At 41.8% G+C, this 17,136-nt stretch overlaps 1 protein-coding gene across 4 annotated transcripts; it reads right to left on the bottom strand.

Moving 5' to 3' along the window:
• PTHLH (parathyroid hormone like hormone) lies at positions 687-13,140 on the bottom strand. 4 transcript variants are annotated; one of them, XM_005664020.2, is made up of 4 exons: positions 12,851-13,140; positions 12,223-12,345; positions 5,770-6,192; positions 687-1,162 (listed from the first exon to the last, which is right to left on the bottom strand). In XM_005664020.2, the coding sequence occupies exons 2-4, from the start codon at positions 12,321-12,323 to the stop codon at positions 1,153-1,155; spliced, it is 534 nt and encodes a 177-aa protein (XP_005664077.1). In that variant the 5' UTR covers positions 12,324-12,345; positions 12,851-13,140; the 3' UTR covers positions 687-1,152. The 4 variants fall into 4 exon arrangements, with proteins under 4 accessions (XP_005664077.1, XP_005664078.1, NP_999081.1 ...); XM_005664021.2 differs by having other exon boundaries at positions 12,867-13,137; NM_213916.2 differs by lacking the exon at positions 12,851-13,140 and adding an exon at positions 12,521-12,816 and having other exon boundaries at positions 699-1,162.

The following is a 17,136-nucleotide window of genomic DNA, read 5'->3' as shown; positions in this document are numbered from 1 at the left end:
CTAGGATGGTACTCCAAATGGAAAGGGATGACATGTGGCATTACATTCACGCTTTTGAAACCATGGTCCTCGGAGTCGGGAGGTCCCAGGAAAGCTATCTTCAGTGGTGAGGGCCTTTAAAATTGCCACCTATCTCCCAAACCTGAGTCTCTCTCCTTCCTCCGGTAGAAAAGTAGGATTCTCAAGTAGCTCTTTTAGGCTTATTATGTTGCCAGTAAGGGCAAGCGCTCTCAAATCAAACTTTGCACTAGTTAAAATTACCTCTGATCTTAAAGTTCCTGATCTGCCTCTCTTCCTGTTTTTCAGCTCTGGTTTATTCTCTGGCCTAAGTTTCTTTAATTTTTTTCCTCCTGAATTTTCTCTGCTTTTTTTCTGCCCTCGTTACTTATTGGATATACTTCATGGAACGAGGTCTAGATAATTCAGCCATTCTACTGAATTGAACTTAAATATTGGGAAAAATACATTTTAAGTGATTTTAAACTAAAAGGTAATGTGAAAATGTTGGAATTTGTACCAATATAAACATATTAAATTTAAGACCACATTCAAATACAGTTAAAAGTTACATCATGTTCCTTCTACAAGAAATCTTAAAGGATATATAAATATATGTGTGTGTATATATATATATACACACACACATACATATATACACACACACATAAAATTCACCTTCTGAGTCACGACATAATTTAGATTATATTTTATTAGACATTCTTTACAAATTTAAAATACTGCTATTTTTACATGCACAGAGGAAAATCAGTTTGGATAATTATATTTAGGCATTCATTAGAATCAACCACAAAATAGAGACACTTTATTGTGTCATTTATCAACATACTTGATATGTATATCTAAAGTGCATTATGTTACAAAAAATATAGAAATTCAGCAGCACCAAGATACATTTACAAAATAAATACATCAGTTGACAAAATAAATTATGGTAAATGTGATAATAATAATTGGATTAGCCTGGGCCAAAAAAATATATATTCACAATGACCAATGTGCAGTTTCATAGAGCAATGGGGAGACAGTTTTATTCCAATGCATTTACAGTATTTACAGACAATAAATATTTCTAATACTTTTCACTATTACAGAATTCTGCAATACGTCCTCTGAAGGTCTCTGCTGAAAATTTCAATGTCTCCTGCAAAGAGAAAGTAGGAAAAGAAGAAGAGAAGAGAGGTTAAGTTTTCATATAAATGAAGAGACATAAAATAAAAGATATAAATTAAGGAACAGAGAACCACAATGGAAAGCAATAAATTAAGGAACAGAGAACCACAATGGAAAGCAATTCAGGGGACTTCTTGTCAACATCTCCTATAGGAAGTACCTGTGGGATCCTGTAACTCTCCAGAACCTCTATTACAGGCAGAGTCTTTAGTCAGATCAAAGGATCAATGAAGTGCAGCAAGAAAAAGGGTCTGCATTTCTAATTATATTCTGCCAGAAAAAAAAAAAGAGACCCTTTGAGAATTTTCCAAACCTGCTAATTGGCAAGTTTGGGAAGAGAAGGGACAAATTTGAGAATTTGGAAATAAGGCTAAGTTGTCCAATCCATCATTCTATACATCTTACTTAGAAGTTTATTCCCCAGTGATGTCTGATGTAGGTGATGCAAAGATTGTTTATTCTGTTCAAGTTCTCCTTTGAGCAAGCTCTCACTAAGTTAATGGGCTGTTGTGAGGGTAGAGTGCATGATTTGGGGTAAATGTTGGAAGGATGTGTAATTAAACAAAGTATGTTTGTTTGTGGATCTGGTGATACCTGTCCTTCTTTAATTGATCTTAAACACTGGTGAATGAAACTATTATTGGATTCCTGGATTTTAAGGGGTGGGGGTTGGCTATGCCTGTGGCATGTGGAAGTTCCTGGGCCAGGGACTGAGCGACTTGAGCTGCTGCAGTGACAACACCAGATCCCTAACCCTCTGTGCCACAGGAGAACTCTGGATTTTAGTTTTTGAAGCCAAAACTAAGATAGAATTGCTGCTAATTTTTTGACTAGATCTTGAAGTAAAAACTGGGAAAGCCTATTTCAAATTAAAGAATAAGAATCAATTAATTTAAAAGTATGCGGTATTTTATGCACTCTGTTTTATTACCAAGAATAAATTACCACTTGGGATTGACACATTTCCTAACCTTTCTAAATGCTGCAATGGCTGTATGTTAAGTTGGTCTAGTGATATTTTCTCTGCTTTTCTCTCTCCTTTTCTCTTCTCTCTGTGTGATCTATTTCAGTGAATACAAACTGGTGTCAAGGAAATAACTATGGAAAGGAATTCTATTGGCTGTGTCTTTTTGCATCGACAGCCAGAGTTGGGGCAAAGCTTTACACGGCAGACCTGCATGGGTGTGCACCCTACCTACAAACAAACTCTTGACAATTTAGGAATTTTATATGCAGCTTGAAGAATGAAAAGCAAGCTGAGCATTGTTGTCATGTCTTAAGGAATTGACCACTTCACCAGGAGTTTTGGTTGGAATGATAAAACAGCTCATAGATGCTGAGGAAAAAAAACAGTTCAAGACTAGAGTTTTACCTGGTGGGCAGATATGGATGGCTGTTATGAATAAAACCCAAAAGGTAATTGTCACACTCAATAATTTGTGTATTGTACCAATTATAAAATGTTTTTGCACTAAGTGGTATTTAGTCTTTTTTTGTGTGTCTTTTGAGGGCCGTATCTGCGGCATATGGAGGTTCCCAGGCTAGGGGTCTAATGGGACCTGTTGTTAGCCACAACCATAGCAATGTGGGATCTGAAATGTGTCTGTGGCCTACACCACAGCTCATGGCAACACCAGATCCTTAACCCACTGAGCGAGGACAGGGATCAAACCCAAAACCTCATGGTTCCTAGTCGGATTTGTTTCCACTGTGCCACGATGGGAACTCCCTCTAAATGGTATTCAGTGAATTAAGTTTAAGAATAACATAAGCAAAGGGGGACTGAATAGCCCTTTGGACAATTATTTCCTCAGAAGGAAAGAAAAAGGAAAGACATGAAAAGACCAAGGGAAAGATCTTTTCACCCTGCCCAGTTTGCTTGTTATCCTTCCTTCTGATTTTCCTTTAATAAAGGTGCATAGTGGAATGGCCAGGTAAAACATATACTATGACCTAAAAGTATATGTATATGTTCATTATACATGTGAGCATGACAACACTTTAGAGTCCTAGCTCTTTTGAGTACTGAAAAGCTTTTATTTTATTTCTACATCAATGTTTACCAAAGCTAATTATACGGTCTCAATTAGATGAGTCCTATTGTATTTGTACATTTCATTTGCAACATCAAACATTCCAAAATGTAACTTCTAAAATTTAAAGTTATGTATTTCCTACTGCTTGGTTCATGGGACAGTGAACAGTGTCAGCGTCTTTTAAGTGATACTGCTATTATATTTTATAACAAGATTCGTTTTTGCCATATGATCCGACCGCTCAGATCATCATATAATAATGCAAAGAGATTAAAGAAAGGACAGTAATAAAAGGTTGGTTTCTTATAAAATTTTAAAAGTTATTCTAAAAGATTCTTTTTGGAGTACAAAATTTGCATGGCCCATAAGTTTTCCTCAATACACTCCTGAAGTTCCCCACTCCTCCCTACACCTCTGTTGGGATGCACTGGGGGAAGGCCAACATCCGTCTGCCAAACAAACAGTGCTTGCCAGGCATGTCCCTCAGAACCAGGGAGCAGAAAGAACAAGCAGAAGTACCTACTTCTTTCAGTCCTAGGTCTGGATTTGATTAGGGCACTGCTTAATTTTTACTAAATCTACTTGAACTTAAGAGACAGCTTTGGGACAAGAATTGACGGAGTGGTGATTTTCAATTCTACAGACACTTAAGAACATTGCAAATTTTAAATGAATAGAATTCATTAAAAATATTTATACTTCTGTTTTAATAACATATATTTATGTATGTTATTTGTAACATATATATATATACACACACACATACATATATTTTTATCCTATATACACAGGATAAAAAAGGTTCTGGCGATAAAGCCCTTGTATTAGTTATAAATATGTATGATTAGGATCATATCTTACAATACACTGAATATGAGCATTAAGCTAAGATTTATAAGGTTTGTTACCCCTTATAAATCCATTAGATATTTGCAAGGTCATTTACCCTGCTAAAGATTTTCTAGTGCCACTGTCTATTGATTCCTGAAGCTATACTACTTAGCCAACATAAATTATCATTTTATATATTATTTAATGATGGGTTTTGTTAACTTAAAGAGGGATATGATGTTAAATAGGTTCAAAACCCCCTTGAAATATCACTCCATAATCCTCTCTCTACCAGTCAGAGGAGAGGATTGGAGAAGTAAGAGGAGACTCTTTAAATAACGAGATCACTAGCTGCATATGAGGCATTCTTGTGCTGTTTTCCTCTTTCTTTCAACCCCCACAGAAAAGCTGTACTGAGAAGTGAAAGACAAAAAAGATCCTATCAGTGGAAATGCAGGGGTAAAGAGCACCGCTAGCAGGGCTCTGGCCTAAGTGTTAAGAAATGCAGTAAATTGTAGGTCTGGGGACTGCTACCCCAGTGCTCAGGTCTGCTCAGTTCCTTTAACTGTGGAATGCCTTCATTTTCTATTTTATGAAGTGAGGTTAATATTTGGCCCCCTTTTTTTTGCCTCACAGAAACATATATACTTAGATAGATAGATGGGTGGATGGATGGTACAACCAGAATGAAATCTAAAAGCACCAAAACAATAGGTTGCAATTTACTGAGTGTTTACTTTATGACAAGCATCTAACCCACGTGGGCTCACTGAATCTTCACCCAACCCCATGAGGTTGGTACAAGTAATGTCTTCATTTCACACAGAGAAAGGTGAGTCTTCAAGAGACTGAGTAAATTGCCCAAAGTTGTGAACTTGGAGGAGTTTAGACTCAAGACTTGAACCTAAGGTTTCTGGTTCCAAAGCCTATGAATGTAAGCATCTGTGAGCTAAGGATAAGTAAGCCACAGAGATGCGGTTTTGTTATTCCTACTACAATACTTCTACTTGCCAGTGGAAAAACAGATACATGGGAAAAACTTACACCTTCCCAAGTCTATACTTAAAAAATTTTCAGAAATCATGATTTTGGTTTCATGAACTGGTAGAAACCTGAGTTAAATTTAACTAACTATGTTTAAAGTGTGTGTTTCCATTTTTTAATTTATTTAATTGAAAATTAATTTTAATTTTCAATTAAATAAATTTAATAAAATAAAATATGTGAACAGCTCAGAATAATTTACGTAAGTTTTTTTTTCTGTAATGTTTGTAGATCATATCAAAGCCTTCGGTGTTCTTGAAGTAAAAAGGAAAGAAAAAAACGTCATAAAGTTTTGGTGTGACATGGTGTGAGGTGGGGTAATAAACATACTTCGCTAACAAATGGTGAAGGTGCACAAGCTTCTAAAGCTTGAGTGAAAAATGAAAGGAGTTAGTAGTGTCCTAGAGGGCTGGCCTTGGGGTTTGATGGTGGAGAGAGAAGTGGGGGTTTATTACACCCCGGTGTGTGTTGAGGAGGGTCCAGGTAGATATAGCTTTAAGGCAGGCAATATTCTCAGCCGTCTTGGTTTTCTAAGTGTTTCAATTGTGGGATTGACAGAGGAAGGAAGGAAGGGAATTCCAGGTTTGTGCAAACCAGACAGAATGGAGGTTCCACAGCCCACCTGGGGGGCACCTAGGAGGGGCTCTGGGCCTCGGAAACCTGTTACCTTGAATTGAGCTCCAGTGAGGTCTCCGAGTCATCAGACACGTGGTCCACTTCCAGCCCACTCCCGACCATGCTGCAGTTCAGCCAGGCCGATCGAGTTCGCCGTTTCTTCTTTTCCTGCTCCTTGCGTTTCCCAGGTTTGCCTTTCTTTTTCTTGCCCGGTGTCTTCAGTGGCTGCTCTTTGTACGTCTCCACCTTGTTGGTTTCCTGAGTCAGGTATCTGCCCTCATCGTCAGACCCAAATCGGACAGGGTGGTTCTTGGTGTTGGGAGCAGGCTTGGAGTTGGGGGAAACCTCCGAGGTAGCTCTGATTTCAGCTGTGTGGATTTCTGCGATCAGGTGGTGAAGGAAGAATCGTCGCCGTAAATCTTGGATGGACTTCCCCTTGTCATGGAGGAGCTGGTGTTCAGACACGGCTCTTTTGCTTTAAGGGGAAAAGAGCAGGAGGGGGAGGAAACAATGACATTTTAGCAGCTGGAAGAGCCCAGAAGGACAGGCTCCAGGAGAGCCCATTAGCTGTCTGGTTGTCAGATACAGGGCACAAGCAGGGAGAGGTGCTAGCTGGCTGAGCAGGGAAGGGGCAAGAGGGGGAAGGAATAGCAGGCCATTAGGAGGCTTTGGCCTGGAGCCCCAGTTGTGCACCTTGCTAGATCTGTGACTTTGGCGTAAACATGTACATTTTTGGGTCTGGGGGGTCCCATCTCTTTAAGAGGAAAGGATGAGATTCAGTAATTCCTATGCTCTCATCTCAATTTAAAATATTATGATTGAAAGAAATGGACAGAAACCACTGACTGAGCTTCCTTTCACGGTTTTCAGAGTTGTGGTGGGGAAATAAATCCAGGAGTCCTAGTCTGGGAAATAAAAAGGTGGCAGATTTCTCCTAAATACTCTTCCCAGGCACCGGTGTGTATGAGCACGAATGCACACACACACTCTCACACACACTGCTCTTCACTTAAAAAAATAATAATACCGAATCTCAAAGAACAGCAAGTTTTACAGAGTAAAAGCAAACAAAGACTGAAGGGTGAAGTGAGCTGTGGAGCCTGTCTAGGAAACCACCTAACAGACTGAATTTCAACATGATTGATATAAGACCATGGGCTACCAAGAACCTATATTTGGAGGCCAACTGTCATAGCATGCATATTTTTCAGTAAGATAGTGGGTGGTCTCTTTAAAATGGCTTTCTTTGTGTGTTAAGTGAGGTCATTCTATTTCATCTATTCGTCTTGAGGCATATGGAAGTTTCCAGGCTAGGGGTGCAATCAGAGCTGTAGTGGCCGGCCTTCGCCAGAGCCACAACACCAGATCCGAGCTGTGTCTGCCACCTACACCACAGCTCATGGCACCACTGGATCCCTAACCCACTGAGCGAGGCCAGGGATCCAACTCGCTTCCTCATGGATAAAAATAGGGTTCATTTCCACTGCGCCACAACTTAAAAAAAAAAAAGTGTCTTTTTTTTTAAAACTTAGAATTTCAAAGGGTATTATCCTTAGTACTTTGAGAAATTCACTTTTCTACTTGTTCTTTGTCTTAAAAGCATCTCTAGGAACAAACACGAAGCAAGTTTTCTATTTAAACAGCACTCTAATGAGAATATAGTGAAACAGAATAAACTAATTATCAATCATTTTATTTTTATTTTTATTTTGATATTTTCAGCTGCGGCCACCACATGCAGAAGTTCCCAGGCCAGGGACTGAAACCACACCAGAGCAGCAACCTGAGCCACAGCAGAAACAAAGGCAGATCCTTAACCTACTGCACCACCAGGGAACTCCTCTATCAATCCTTTTAGAGGACACCCAAACTCTTATTTAAATGTCCACTCAAGTATTATTATATTATTCTGTGTGTATTTATTAACCAAATTTAAGAATTAGTTACATTAATCAGTCATGTTATGCCTGCTGCAGCTATGTTTCACCTAACTCCAAATTTCTACCATAGAAATAACCCTCTCATGTGGCTCACTTTCAAAAGTATCTGAAGTTATTTCACAAGGCTGCATCCCATGGATTCTCGCTTCCCTGACACAATGATAGATTTATCTAGTCTCTTATGACTTTCATTAATACAATTTCTTTAACTCTTCAGAGAACTGCAATAATAATAAATAGCACTATCCTCATTTCACAGATAGGGAAAGTGAGGATCAGTGAGATTAAAGGCCTTGCACTTGCTTATATGAGGAAAATAGGCAGAACCAGGGCTCTGAAAATGAAGTTCTCTGAGTCTAAAACCAAGATTGTTGCTCAACTTCCTCAAAACTTACTGTTGCTGAAGCTGAAGTGTATGTTGACAAAACAAGGAGGGAAGGGCATAGGGTAAAAAGCTTGTGATGGGAACCATGACGATGGGCAAATGGGCAGCGATCTATCAGTTTCCTTGAAGACCAAGTTGTTGTCTCAATAAATACATTGTCCTCTCCAAAATAAAGAACCAGGATTCCTAGAGTTTGGATTATCCCTGAGAGAAGGAGAGGCAGTCTAGTTATAATTGTGAGCCCAAAAAAGGAAAGGCGTGAAAGCCCGGTCATTTTATCTTTGGATCTTCTAGCCAAAATACCAGCTTCCCTTCAGCATTTTAGCGTGTGTACTGACTTAAAGCCATGGAGCTGGTACAAAAAAGACATGACTTAATGGAAAAGAATTTAACAGGAACCTGGTTTCAATGAGGCATGAAGGAATCTCTCTTCCTTTCTGAAGGTGCCACATGTGACTAGATTAAAATTCACTTACTCTGTGGCAGGAGTCAGTATCTGGGAAACTTTTAATAATATACAAATTTGAGGCTTTGCTACAATGTATTTGTGTCATCTAATAACATCTTTTAAAGAAGAGGGCTGATAGACCTGCAGCTTAATAAATATATGTTAGCAAAATATCACATTTAAAAGACGTTCTTAAGTGTGATCATTTATACTGTTTGGAACTTTTATTACTTTCTCAATTCCTGGCAGATATCCACCCATCTGTTTTGCTGTCCAAATGTATAATACAGCCCATTCTAGCTTACCTCAATGCCAAAACTTTTAATAGCTGGTCTATTCTAATCAAGCCACCCTTGCTCATGTCCCCTCTGACTGGCATCTACGCCTGTCTGTCGTCCTGGCTGGCCTGTCAACTGTGAGTCACAGTGCCTTCCTAACTCAAGCGCTGCACTTTCCCAGGATGGTTCTCATGGGAAATGGGGTGGTCATTCTATCCTTCTATTTTATAAAAAGCCTACAGTACGGCCCAACTTTGTCTAGTTTAAAATAGTACATCACTTGTGAGGTATAAAGCTTCTTTCTGCCTCTTAGGGGAGGGTAATTTTGAATATATTAGAAAACACAGATTTTCTTAAATGTTAAATCTGAAATGCTGGTCCATAATTTTCTTACTGGTTCAAAGACTTTCTGCATTGAAAGTGTTGTGAAGAATGAATTTCTGTCTGGGCAGTTGCCTTAGAGGCTCAGGAATATAATAATATCTTTTTTTGTCAACAAGAAATAAGTCCACTGAGTGTTCTATTTAATTTTGAAATAAGACATTATTCGAGACAAGGGGAGATGACTCGCATGTTCAAGTTACGTGGTGGGCGACACATTCCAATTGGATCATACCGAAGTTCTTAAGTTGTAAATGTGGCCTCAACAAGAGTCTGTTACTTAGTATGTCTGTAAACATTACATAGCACAATGGTTCACATGGTATTTATTACATATCCAACATGGAAAAACAAGTATGCTATGTTTATGGTCTCCTTTGATTATTGCAAAAAAAAAAAAAAAAAAAAAGCAAAACCAGAGAGGAAATGCTTAACACAGATAACTCTAAATTCAGTCAAAATACAGCTCTTTTGCCTTAAAAAAAAAAAAAAACCTCTCAAGGGAGTTTTCAGGAAAGAAGATTAAATTTCTAAGGAACTATCAAGGAACACAGGGAAGAGCTGGACTGATGGGAATTCCTTTTTCAGCACAGGAAGAGGCAGTAGGCTCGTGCCAATGCAAGGCTCCTAAAGGAAGGAGTCTAGGTTTGAAAAGAAAAGTTCTGTGGTACATGGAAGAGCAGGGTTAGGGTGTTAGAGTTAAGATGACTCACCAGAAGTCCTTTCCAACCCAAATGACTCAGTCAAAAGTTATGCTTTTCATTAAGTGGAATAGACCCAGTCTGGCTCCCAAGCAAATCAGTCAATGATGTTTAAGGTTTCTGGGTCTTCTGGGGTTCTCCCTCTAACTTAACACAAAGATTGCCACCTGCTGAAAGCCATGCTCATCTGGACAAAACATCTATAGGTCTCCAGCTTACGCTCTGGCCTCATTTATGAAAGTCCTTTTGGACTCACAGGTCCAGAAGATTCACGACTTACACTGCCATGGCCTGGGAAGGGTTATTGTTGTAGTAGTTTCCTCTCCCTTAAAACTTAGCCCTTATTTAGAAAAACATCTAAAGTAGTTTCCTTAATACTTGGTGTGAAAAGTAATTGAGGAGTAATGTGATTTGATTATCTGTTAAAATTTCTTTCAAGAAACTAGGTGGATTTATTGTAATAGTAGACTAACATTTTTTTTTCCAGCACACAAAATTTACTGTTACTTGGCAGTAATGTAAAAATAATGACTTGTTTTTTTTTTAAACTCCATTTGGCTGTAATAATTTGATGAAACATCTTTATCTGCTGATGATTTCAGCGTCCATGAAAAACTGTGGCTGTAATGTGATGATCCATTAGCCATTAACTATAAGAATGTTTTGTGGTAGTTTTATAACCATCTGCTGAGTGTGAGTGTTTAACTGCAATATTATATTTCACCCACAAACAAAACTATAACAGAGTCTCTGGCTGCTAAATGGTTTCTGATGTGTATTTTGCAAGGTGCAACAAAGAAAGAGTTAAAAATAGCCTCTAGGACTAACTTAGCACTACTTTTATGCCATAACTGTAGATTTAATCATGTCCATTTACTGTTTCTCAAAAGAGAAAACAGGTATTTCTTAAGCAACTTTAAAGAGAAAAAATTGGCTCTGTTCCAAGACAGTATTTCTTAGCCAAATCAGCACAGTATTTAAGTGTGCTTTAAAAAATGTAGTCTTCATCTATACTTATATATGGATTTTACATAACTGAATTAAATACAAGTCTCAAAAAGAGCAAAAAGTCTGAAGACAATTTCCAGAAATACATCAGCAAAATGTTGATTTGAAGAATACAATGCAGCTTTATCTTCTGTACAATGTTCTACACATTTTGCCTTAGGAGACTCATAATAGATTTTCATTTTGGTGCCAAGGTTCAGACATGTCTAAAGTAATTTCATTTAAGGATTTTTCTGCTTTAATAATAATAGACCAAGGGCACATATAAAAAGTTGCATTTTTTGTACACCTTCTGGGAATTTACAAGGAAGCACCATGAACCTGATTGTAAATATTGGATATTGCTATTTTTATTGTGAGTGTAAAAGTTCTCCTTAATTCCTTCTCCAGAGGCAAACTCCTCTCAGTTCTCAAACTTACGATTTTCCCATCTTGAACACTGCCCGTGCAGCTTAAAGATCACCCAAAGATGATCACACACATTAATGAACTGCTAGGTCCAACAGATTATTCAGATAGTGTTACTCTCCCACTCTTCCAACTTTCCAGCCACACAACATGGTGTTACTTCTCTGGTGGGCTTTAATGTTTGATTATATTTTAAAGTTAGAATTATCCTTAAAAGAGTCACCAAATGCAAATGCCAAGAGACAAGTTTTCAGTCTACAATGCAAACATTTGACTCCAGATTAAAGAGCTGTTAGCAGTAAGTCCAAGGGAAAAAAGTTTCCACACCTAATACTCGTTTTGGAATCGAGCACTCTAGCGTTCTTGAACTGTATCGGTCCCAATGTTGGAGTTGTGCCATTGCAAAGTTGTTACTACTTCATTATATAATATGCCTACATTATGTAATGTGGTCCATTTTATATGCTTAAAATTATGTCATTCATAATAAAATTAGATGTAAAGTTTTTGCCTTTCACACAAAACCTGCCACCCACATTCACTACGTACCAAACGCACACAAACATATGTCGCCTGCATCCCTCAGCTTCCTCCAAGTTATCTAAGTCTCTTGTAAGACTCACGGTTTCAAAATCTTCCCAGGTCCTGAGAGTAACCTTTTTCTTTTCCGAGAGGCAGAGGATCTCTGCCTAGAGGAGATTCTGTAAAAAACGCTCCCTCTCAAGGAAACACAAAATCTGTCTCTTGCCTGTCTTCCCCTGAGGTTCAACCAGTTCTCCCGCCGCATTTGAAAACCCGGGCTCAGCCCCAGGCAGGTAGCGGATCTCTCCGCTCTCCAACCCAGGCGAGGAGCATCAGTGACCGCGGCGAGCCCTCGGCAGCGCCCCAGCCTGGTGGCCTCTGCTCCTGGCCTCCCCAGCCCTCACCCGGTGTCCAGCGGAGGACCGGGCACTTACAGTCGGCGGCCGAGCTCCTCCACCGAGCGCCCGCAGGAGGGCACCGAATAGCTCAGCAGGAACACCGCGACGCTCCACTGCTGAACCAGCCTCCACAGCATCGTATCCTCTGGCTCTGGGGACCTGCGACGGAAAGGAAAGGGGCCCTAAAGGTCAATCCAGCATCTCCACTTCCCCTCATTACCCCGCTCCCCTCCACCCCTTCACTTGCTCTCAAATAGCCTCTTCAACTTCAAGGGCATCTACAAAGTTGCAAAGAAGAAGAAGAAAACTTTCTCTGGAGCCTCTCGGCACTTACTTATTTAGGAACCAGTTACTCCAACTGTGCTTTTTCCAAACCGCACAGGCAAAAAGGGACCAAAAAGGAGAAGAAAAAATAATCAGAGGCGCTTCCTCCGAAATAATCACCCAAATGAAATGGTTTTATATAGGCATCAATGATGAGCAACGTGTTTACACGTCTCCCATAGCAATGTCTAATTAATCTGGCCGGCAGTTATCCTGGGTTCAGGGAGCAGGGCTAAACCCCTCCTGAAAAAAAGAAAGTTTTCCCCTCCGAAGTCAGCTTCTTTGCAAACTAGGCCGTCTTGCTCCAGAGCCACTTGTAGCGAGACCCACATATATATACCTAGCTGTCTGTCTACCTCCTCTGGTGGGCTGGTTGCTTCCGGAAAGTTGATTCCACACACCCTGAGAACAAGTTTCAAGTGCGTGTGTCGTCGATCAGGAGGGCCAGGTGGCGGCGAGGGCGGGTTAAGAGCGGCGCGAAGGGGCGGCGGCAGCCCGAGCGGAGGGCAGCGGCGGCCCCGCTTCACGGCCGGGGAGGCATGTTGGCGGAGCGGCGCAGGTTGGAGACGAGTTGAAAGCCGAGCAGAGGAATGTTCACACGCTCGCAGGCAAACCTGCCGGAGAAGTGAGCGAGTCGCAAAGAGGTGGCGCCCTAGGAACGCGCGCGGGGCAAGCGCGGGCGCGCGGGGGGCGGGGGCGGCTACGGGCGGTCGGAGCGGGCCCCGAGCGGCCGGAGTGAAAGGAGGGGAGTCCCGAGCTGGGAACGTCCGGCCAGCGGCGGGGCGACCCCTCCCGCCCTGCCGCCCCCGGCACTGCCCGGAGCTCTGTTGAGCCCCACCCTGGAGCGCTGGCCCCGCTGCGCCATCCCCGGGCGGGGGCGTGGGCGGATCCGTCCTTTCCAGCCCGGTCCCTCCGGCCTCGGACTGCGCGGCGGATCTGCTAGCCCAGGTCCCGAGGGCCTGCGGACCGCCCGGGGCGGCCGCGACCCCCCGGCGCGTCGCTGCAGCCGAGCCCCGCGGGACGCGCGGGCGCCCGGGCCGCCGAGGGCGGTCGGCAAGAAGGAGGCCGAGGAGCCGGGGCGGAGAGCCCGGGCGCCCGGCATCCTCGGCTGGGAGGTAGCGGTTGGCCAGTGCCCTTTGGGAGCCCTAAACCCCCCTGGGAGCACGGGGGGCATAATGGGAACCCTCCCCCTGACCCTTTCCTGGGACAAGCAGAGCGGGGAGCGTCGGTTAGGGAGGGGGTGGGATTTCTTCGCTTAGAAGAATTAAAAACGGTTTCAGACTTCAGGTCAAGATGGCATTTCTTGCTGTCTCAGAACAGCTGAGGACATCTGGAGCCTGTCCAAGAAAGCCCGCGCACAGGATCAGACCCCCTTTGGAACTGCAGAAGGGGACCGACCCTCCTGCAGAACGCATTCGGCCCTTTTGCCCACCGACAAGGGGTCTAACCCACTCTTTTCCTGTAACTCTATCGCCGCCCCTCCCCCCTCCAGCCCCTGTTACATATTCTAAGATGACTCTATCTGTGTTGCTTCAGCCTGCAGATGCTGCGGAACTATCGCTCTTAGCTGCTCTAAGAGGCGAAGGGAAATCGGGGGCTTCTTCCCAAAACTGTTGGGCGGCGAAGAAAGACTGCTCTGAATTACTGGGCTGTATCATCTAGGGAGGGCTTGCAGCGGACGTGAACACCGGTCCAACGGGCTCCTCTGTCTTTCGGAAATGAATGGAGTAGTTGGGAACCATTCGAGGGATGTTTGTCTTCTAGATAGACAATCCCACTGGGAGGTTTCACTACTCTGTAGAAGACTAGTGTGACTTTGAGGTGTGAGATGGTTAAGGGAGCCTAACCTTTATCAAGCCTGTTTTCTGGTTGGGTGAAATAGCGCCCTCTCACCGACCCTCGCTCGTCTAGGCTCCCTTTCCCCCAACCCTTAACTGCTAGCTAAGTAGCTTCAGCTAACGTTTGCTGCTAAGTTTGGGTGGGTGTCACCCCTTCCCAGAAGCTCCTATCTCCGTCATTTGATTAAACTTCACACTTAAAAAAAAAAAAAAGTGGCTTCCTCCTACTTCAAAAAAAAAAAAAATCTGGGAATTTCCACAACTTCCCTTGAAAGTTTAGGAATTTCTAAATGTTAGACTTGTTTGCATGGAATGAAAAGACAAAGTATCAGCACTCAGAAATTTTAATCTTTGAACCTCTAACACTTTCTGATTTATAATAAATTCTTTCCAACAAGACGCAGGAGCCTTAATGTAATCGTTAGACCTGAAGGGGGAAATCTGTAAAAAAATAAATCACAAATGAGCCATTTAATACTTGCAAGTTGTTTAACATTAAAATGATAATATTTGCTTCCACAATAAAAAAAACCCAGAGGTACTTAGCCAAGTTTCAAACTACCCAGGCTTTAAAAAGCCAACCCTCCCCCAATAAAAGGTTAAAACAAAAATCAAATTGAGTATGTCAAATCACTTAGGCTGTAAATAAATTCATTATACTCTCAGAACATTATAAATTAAAGACTGGCCTCAATAGGCTGCTTTGATTTATGTTGCTTTTTCTACTAATTAAACAAAATTGACCCCCCTCTCCCTCCCTCCTTTCTTTTCCCCCCACACACTTTTCTGGTGTTAATGGCAAAACATCTATCAAATATTTTTAGAATTTCCTCTCCTCCACAAAAAGAGAAAATATAGACACAGGAAAAATAAATAGTCTTTATATACTTGAAATACCAAAGCTTTCCTCATAATTTATTACTTCACCTTTTCCTTGATTTACAGTCTTCTCAGCTCTTCTCGCCAAAGGAGGCAGATCTTCTCAGCAGTCTCTTCCAGAAATAATTTTATTTTTTATTTTTTTTGTTCTTCAAAAAAGTAAAATTAAGTCTTAAATGAATTAAAAATTTCCTGTAAGGGGACTTTCGGTTCCCGACCCAAGGCAGTTATTAGAAAGCAAGTGCTCTTCTAAGCCACCCTGCTTGTTACTCTCAGTAGAAATTCTCTTCAAATATACCTTCAATATATACTTTTCTGAAAAGGATATTTTCTGACATCATGATCTAGTTCCCAATATAATTGAGTAACCTCCTGATCATGCTGAGGACAGGAGACTGCAAATGAGATGACTCCACACTAGGAGGTGGTTTTGTTTTTGTTTTCGTTTTTGTTTTTGTTTTTTTTAAGACTTAGGAATAGAAAAAGTGCCAGCAAAGCCCGAGTGTTTGCTTAGGCCTTGCTATCATATAAGTGTACCTTAGCAAATAGGAGGATTTGAAGGCCTGCTGTTAATCTGATGTCTTGCCGTGTGAAGACAGCCTAGCATTGTGAGATCTACACCTACACGAATGCCTAGCCCATGAGCAAGCCCCAGACTTCCATCTTCTCATCTCCAATGACAGCATTATATCCCAAGTTAAAAAAGAAATGTTCTAAATTTTTAAGTGCACTTTTACCCTTACATTCATGTTCACATAACCAGTTGATGTCTCTCTCCAGGGATCTCGCCTCTTGCAAATTAGGGGGAAAAAAACCCCTAGCATTTATGTTTAGCTTCCTCATCTTTCTCCCCCCCCCAGCTCAAACAACAAGCAAACAAATAAACATACAAGTGAAAAAAGCACCTATAACTCTTTAAGCAGTGCACCTGGGCTCAGAAATTCCCTTATCACATTACCAATGTGCATCCGGATTTAATATTTGTCAATCTTTAGCTCCAAGCTATCTTTCGAAAATCCTGTGAAACCAAACAACAAAATATACCCCTTCTCTTCTCCGAAATTTTTCCTTGTTTGCATAGAGAAGTTTGCATAATTAGCTCAAATGAAGTTATCATTTGATTACATTAGAACACACTTCAAATTACTTTGAACCATTGCCTGGACTTGGACTTGAGAGCAACTTGAGATGGGGGGAGGGGAGGAAGTAATGTCTTTAAAGCTCACATGAGGGCAGGAAAGTGTGTTCCATTATTAAATCTCTTTATAGCTAGATCAGGATAGGATTCAAACTGGGGCTGTCTTCTTCAGGAACAGAACTGGCTGCTGACCTCTGGAGGGGCTGCCTCAGGGAGATGTGCCCAGATATGCATCAAGCTGATAGGATTCTCTTTTTGGAAAAGTGGATCTCACACCCTCGTGGCCCTTCCCAAATTTCTGGGCAATGTTCAGCTTTCCCCAATCAGGACCAGAAAACCCAGCAATGGGGCAGTTTCCCAGGAGGGTCCAAGGCAATGTGAGATGGGAAGGTCTTTAAGAAACAGGGGGTCTCTGGGACAAGAGCTCCAAGGTCAAGGACTGGTGCACCTCCCAAACACCTGGGACGACTACACACAACTGAGAAGAAGAAGCCTTCCGAGCAGGGATGGAGAGTGTGTGTGTGTGTGTGTGTGTGTGTGTGTGTGAGAGAGAGAGAGAGAGAGAGAGGGAGGGAGGGAGAGAGAGAAAGAGAGAGAAAGAAAGAGAGAGGAGAACGGTTGTGTAGGGCAGAGTCCTGATCACCTGGACTGATGCCTGCCGGTTGCCCTTGGCTGGGCCGAGTTCTTGGCTTCTTGGAGCAGGCAGCTCTGGACTTGCGCGAGACCACAGGGAGAGTTCCAAGTCCCACCTGGCTCAGACGACAAACCCTC

This window comes from Sus scrofa, chromosome 5 (assembly GCF_000003025.6).
Source record: "Sus scrofa isolate TJ Tabasco breed Duroc chromosome 5, Sscrofa11.1, whole genome shotgun sequence".
NCBI classification, from domain to species: domain Eukaryota; kingdom Metazoa; phylum Chordata; class Mammalia; order Artiodactyla; family Suidae; genus Sus; species Sus scrofa.
This window is presented reverse-complemented; position numbering and strand designations above follow the sequence as displayed.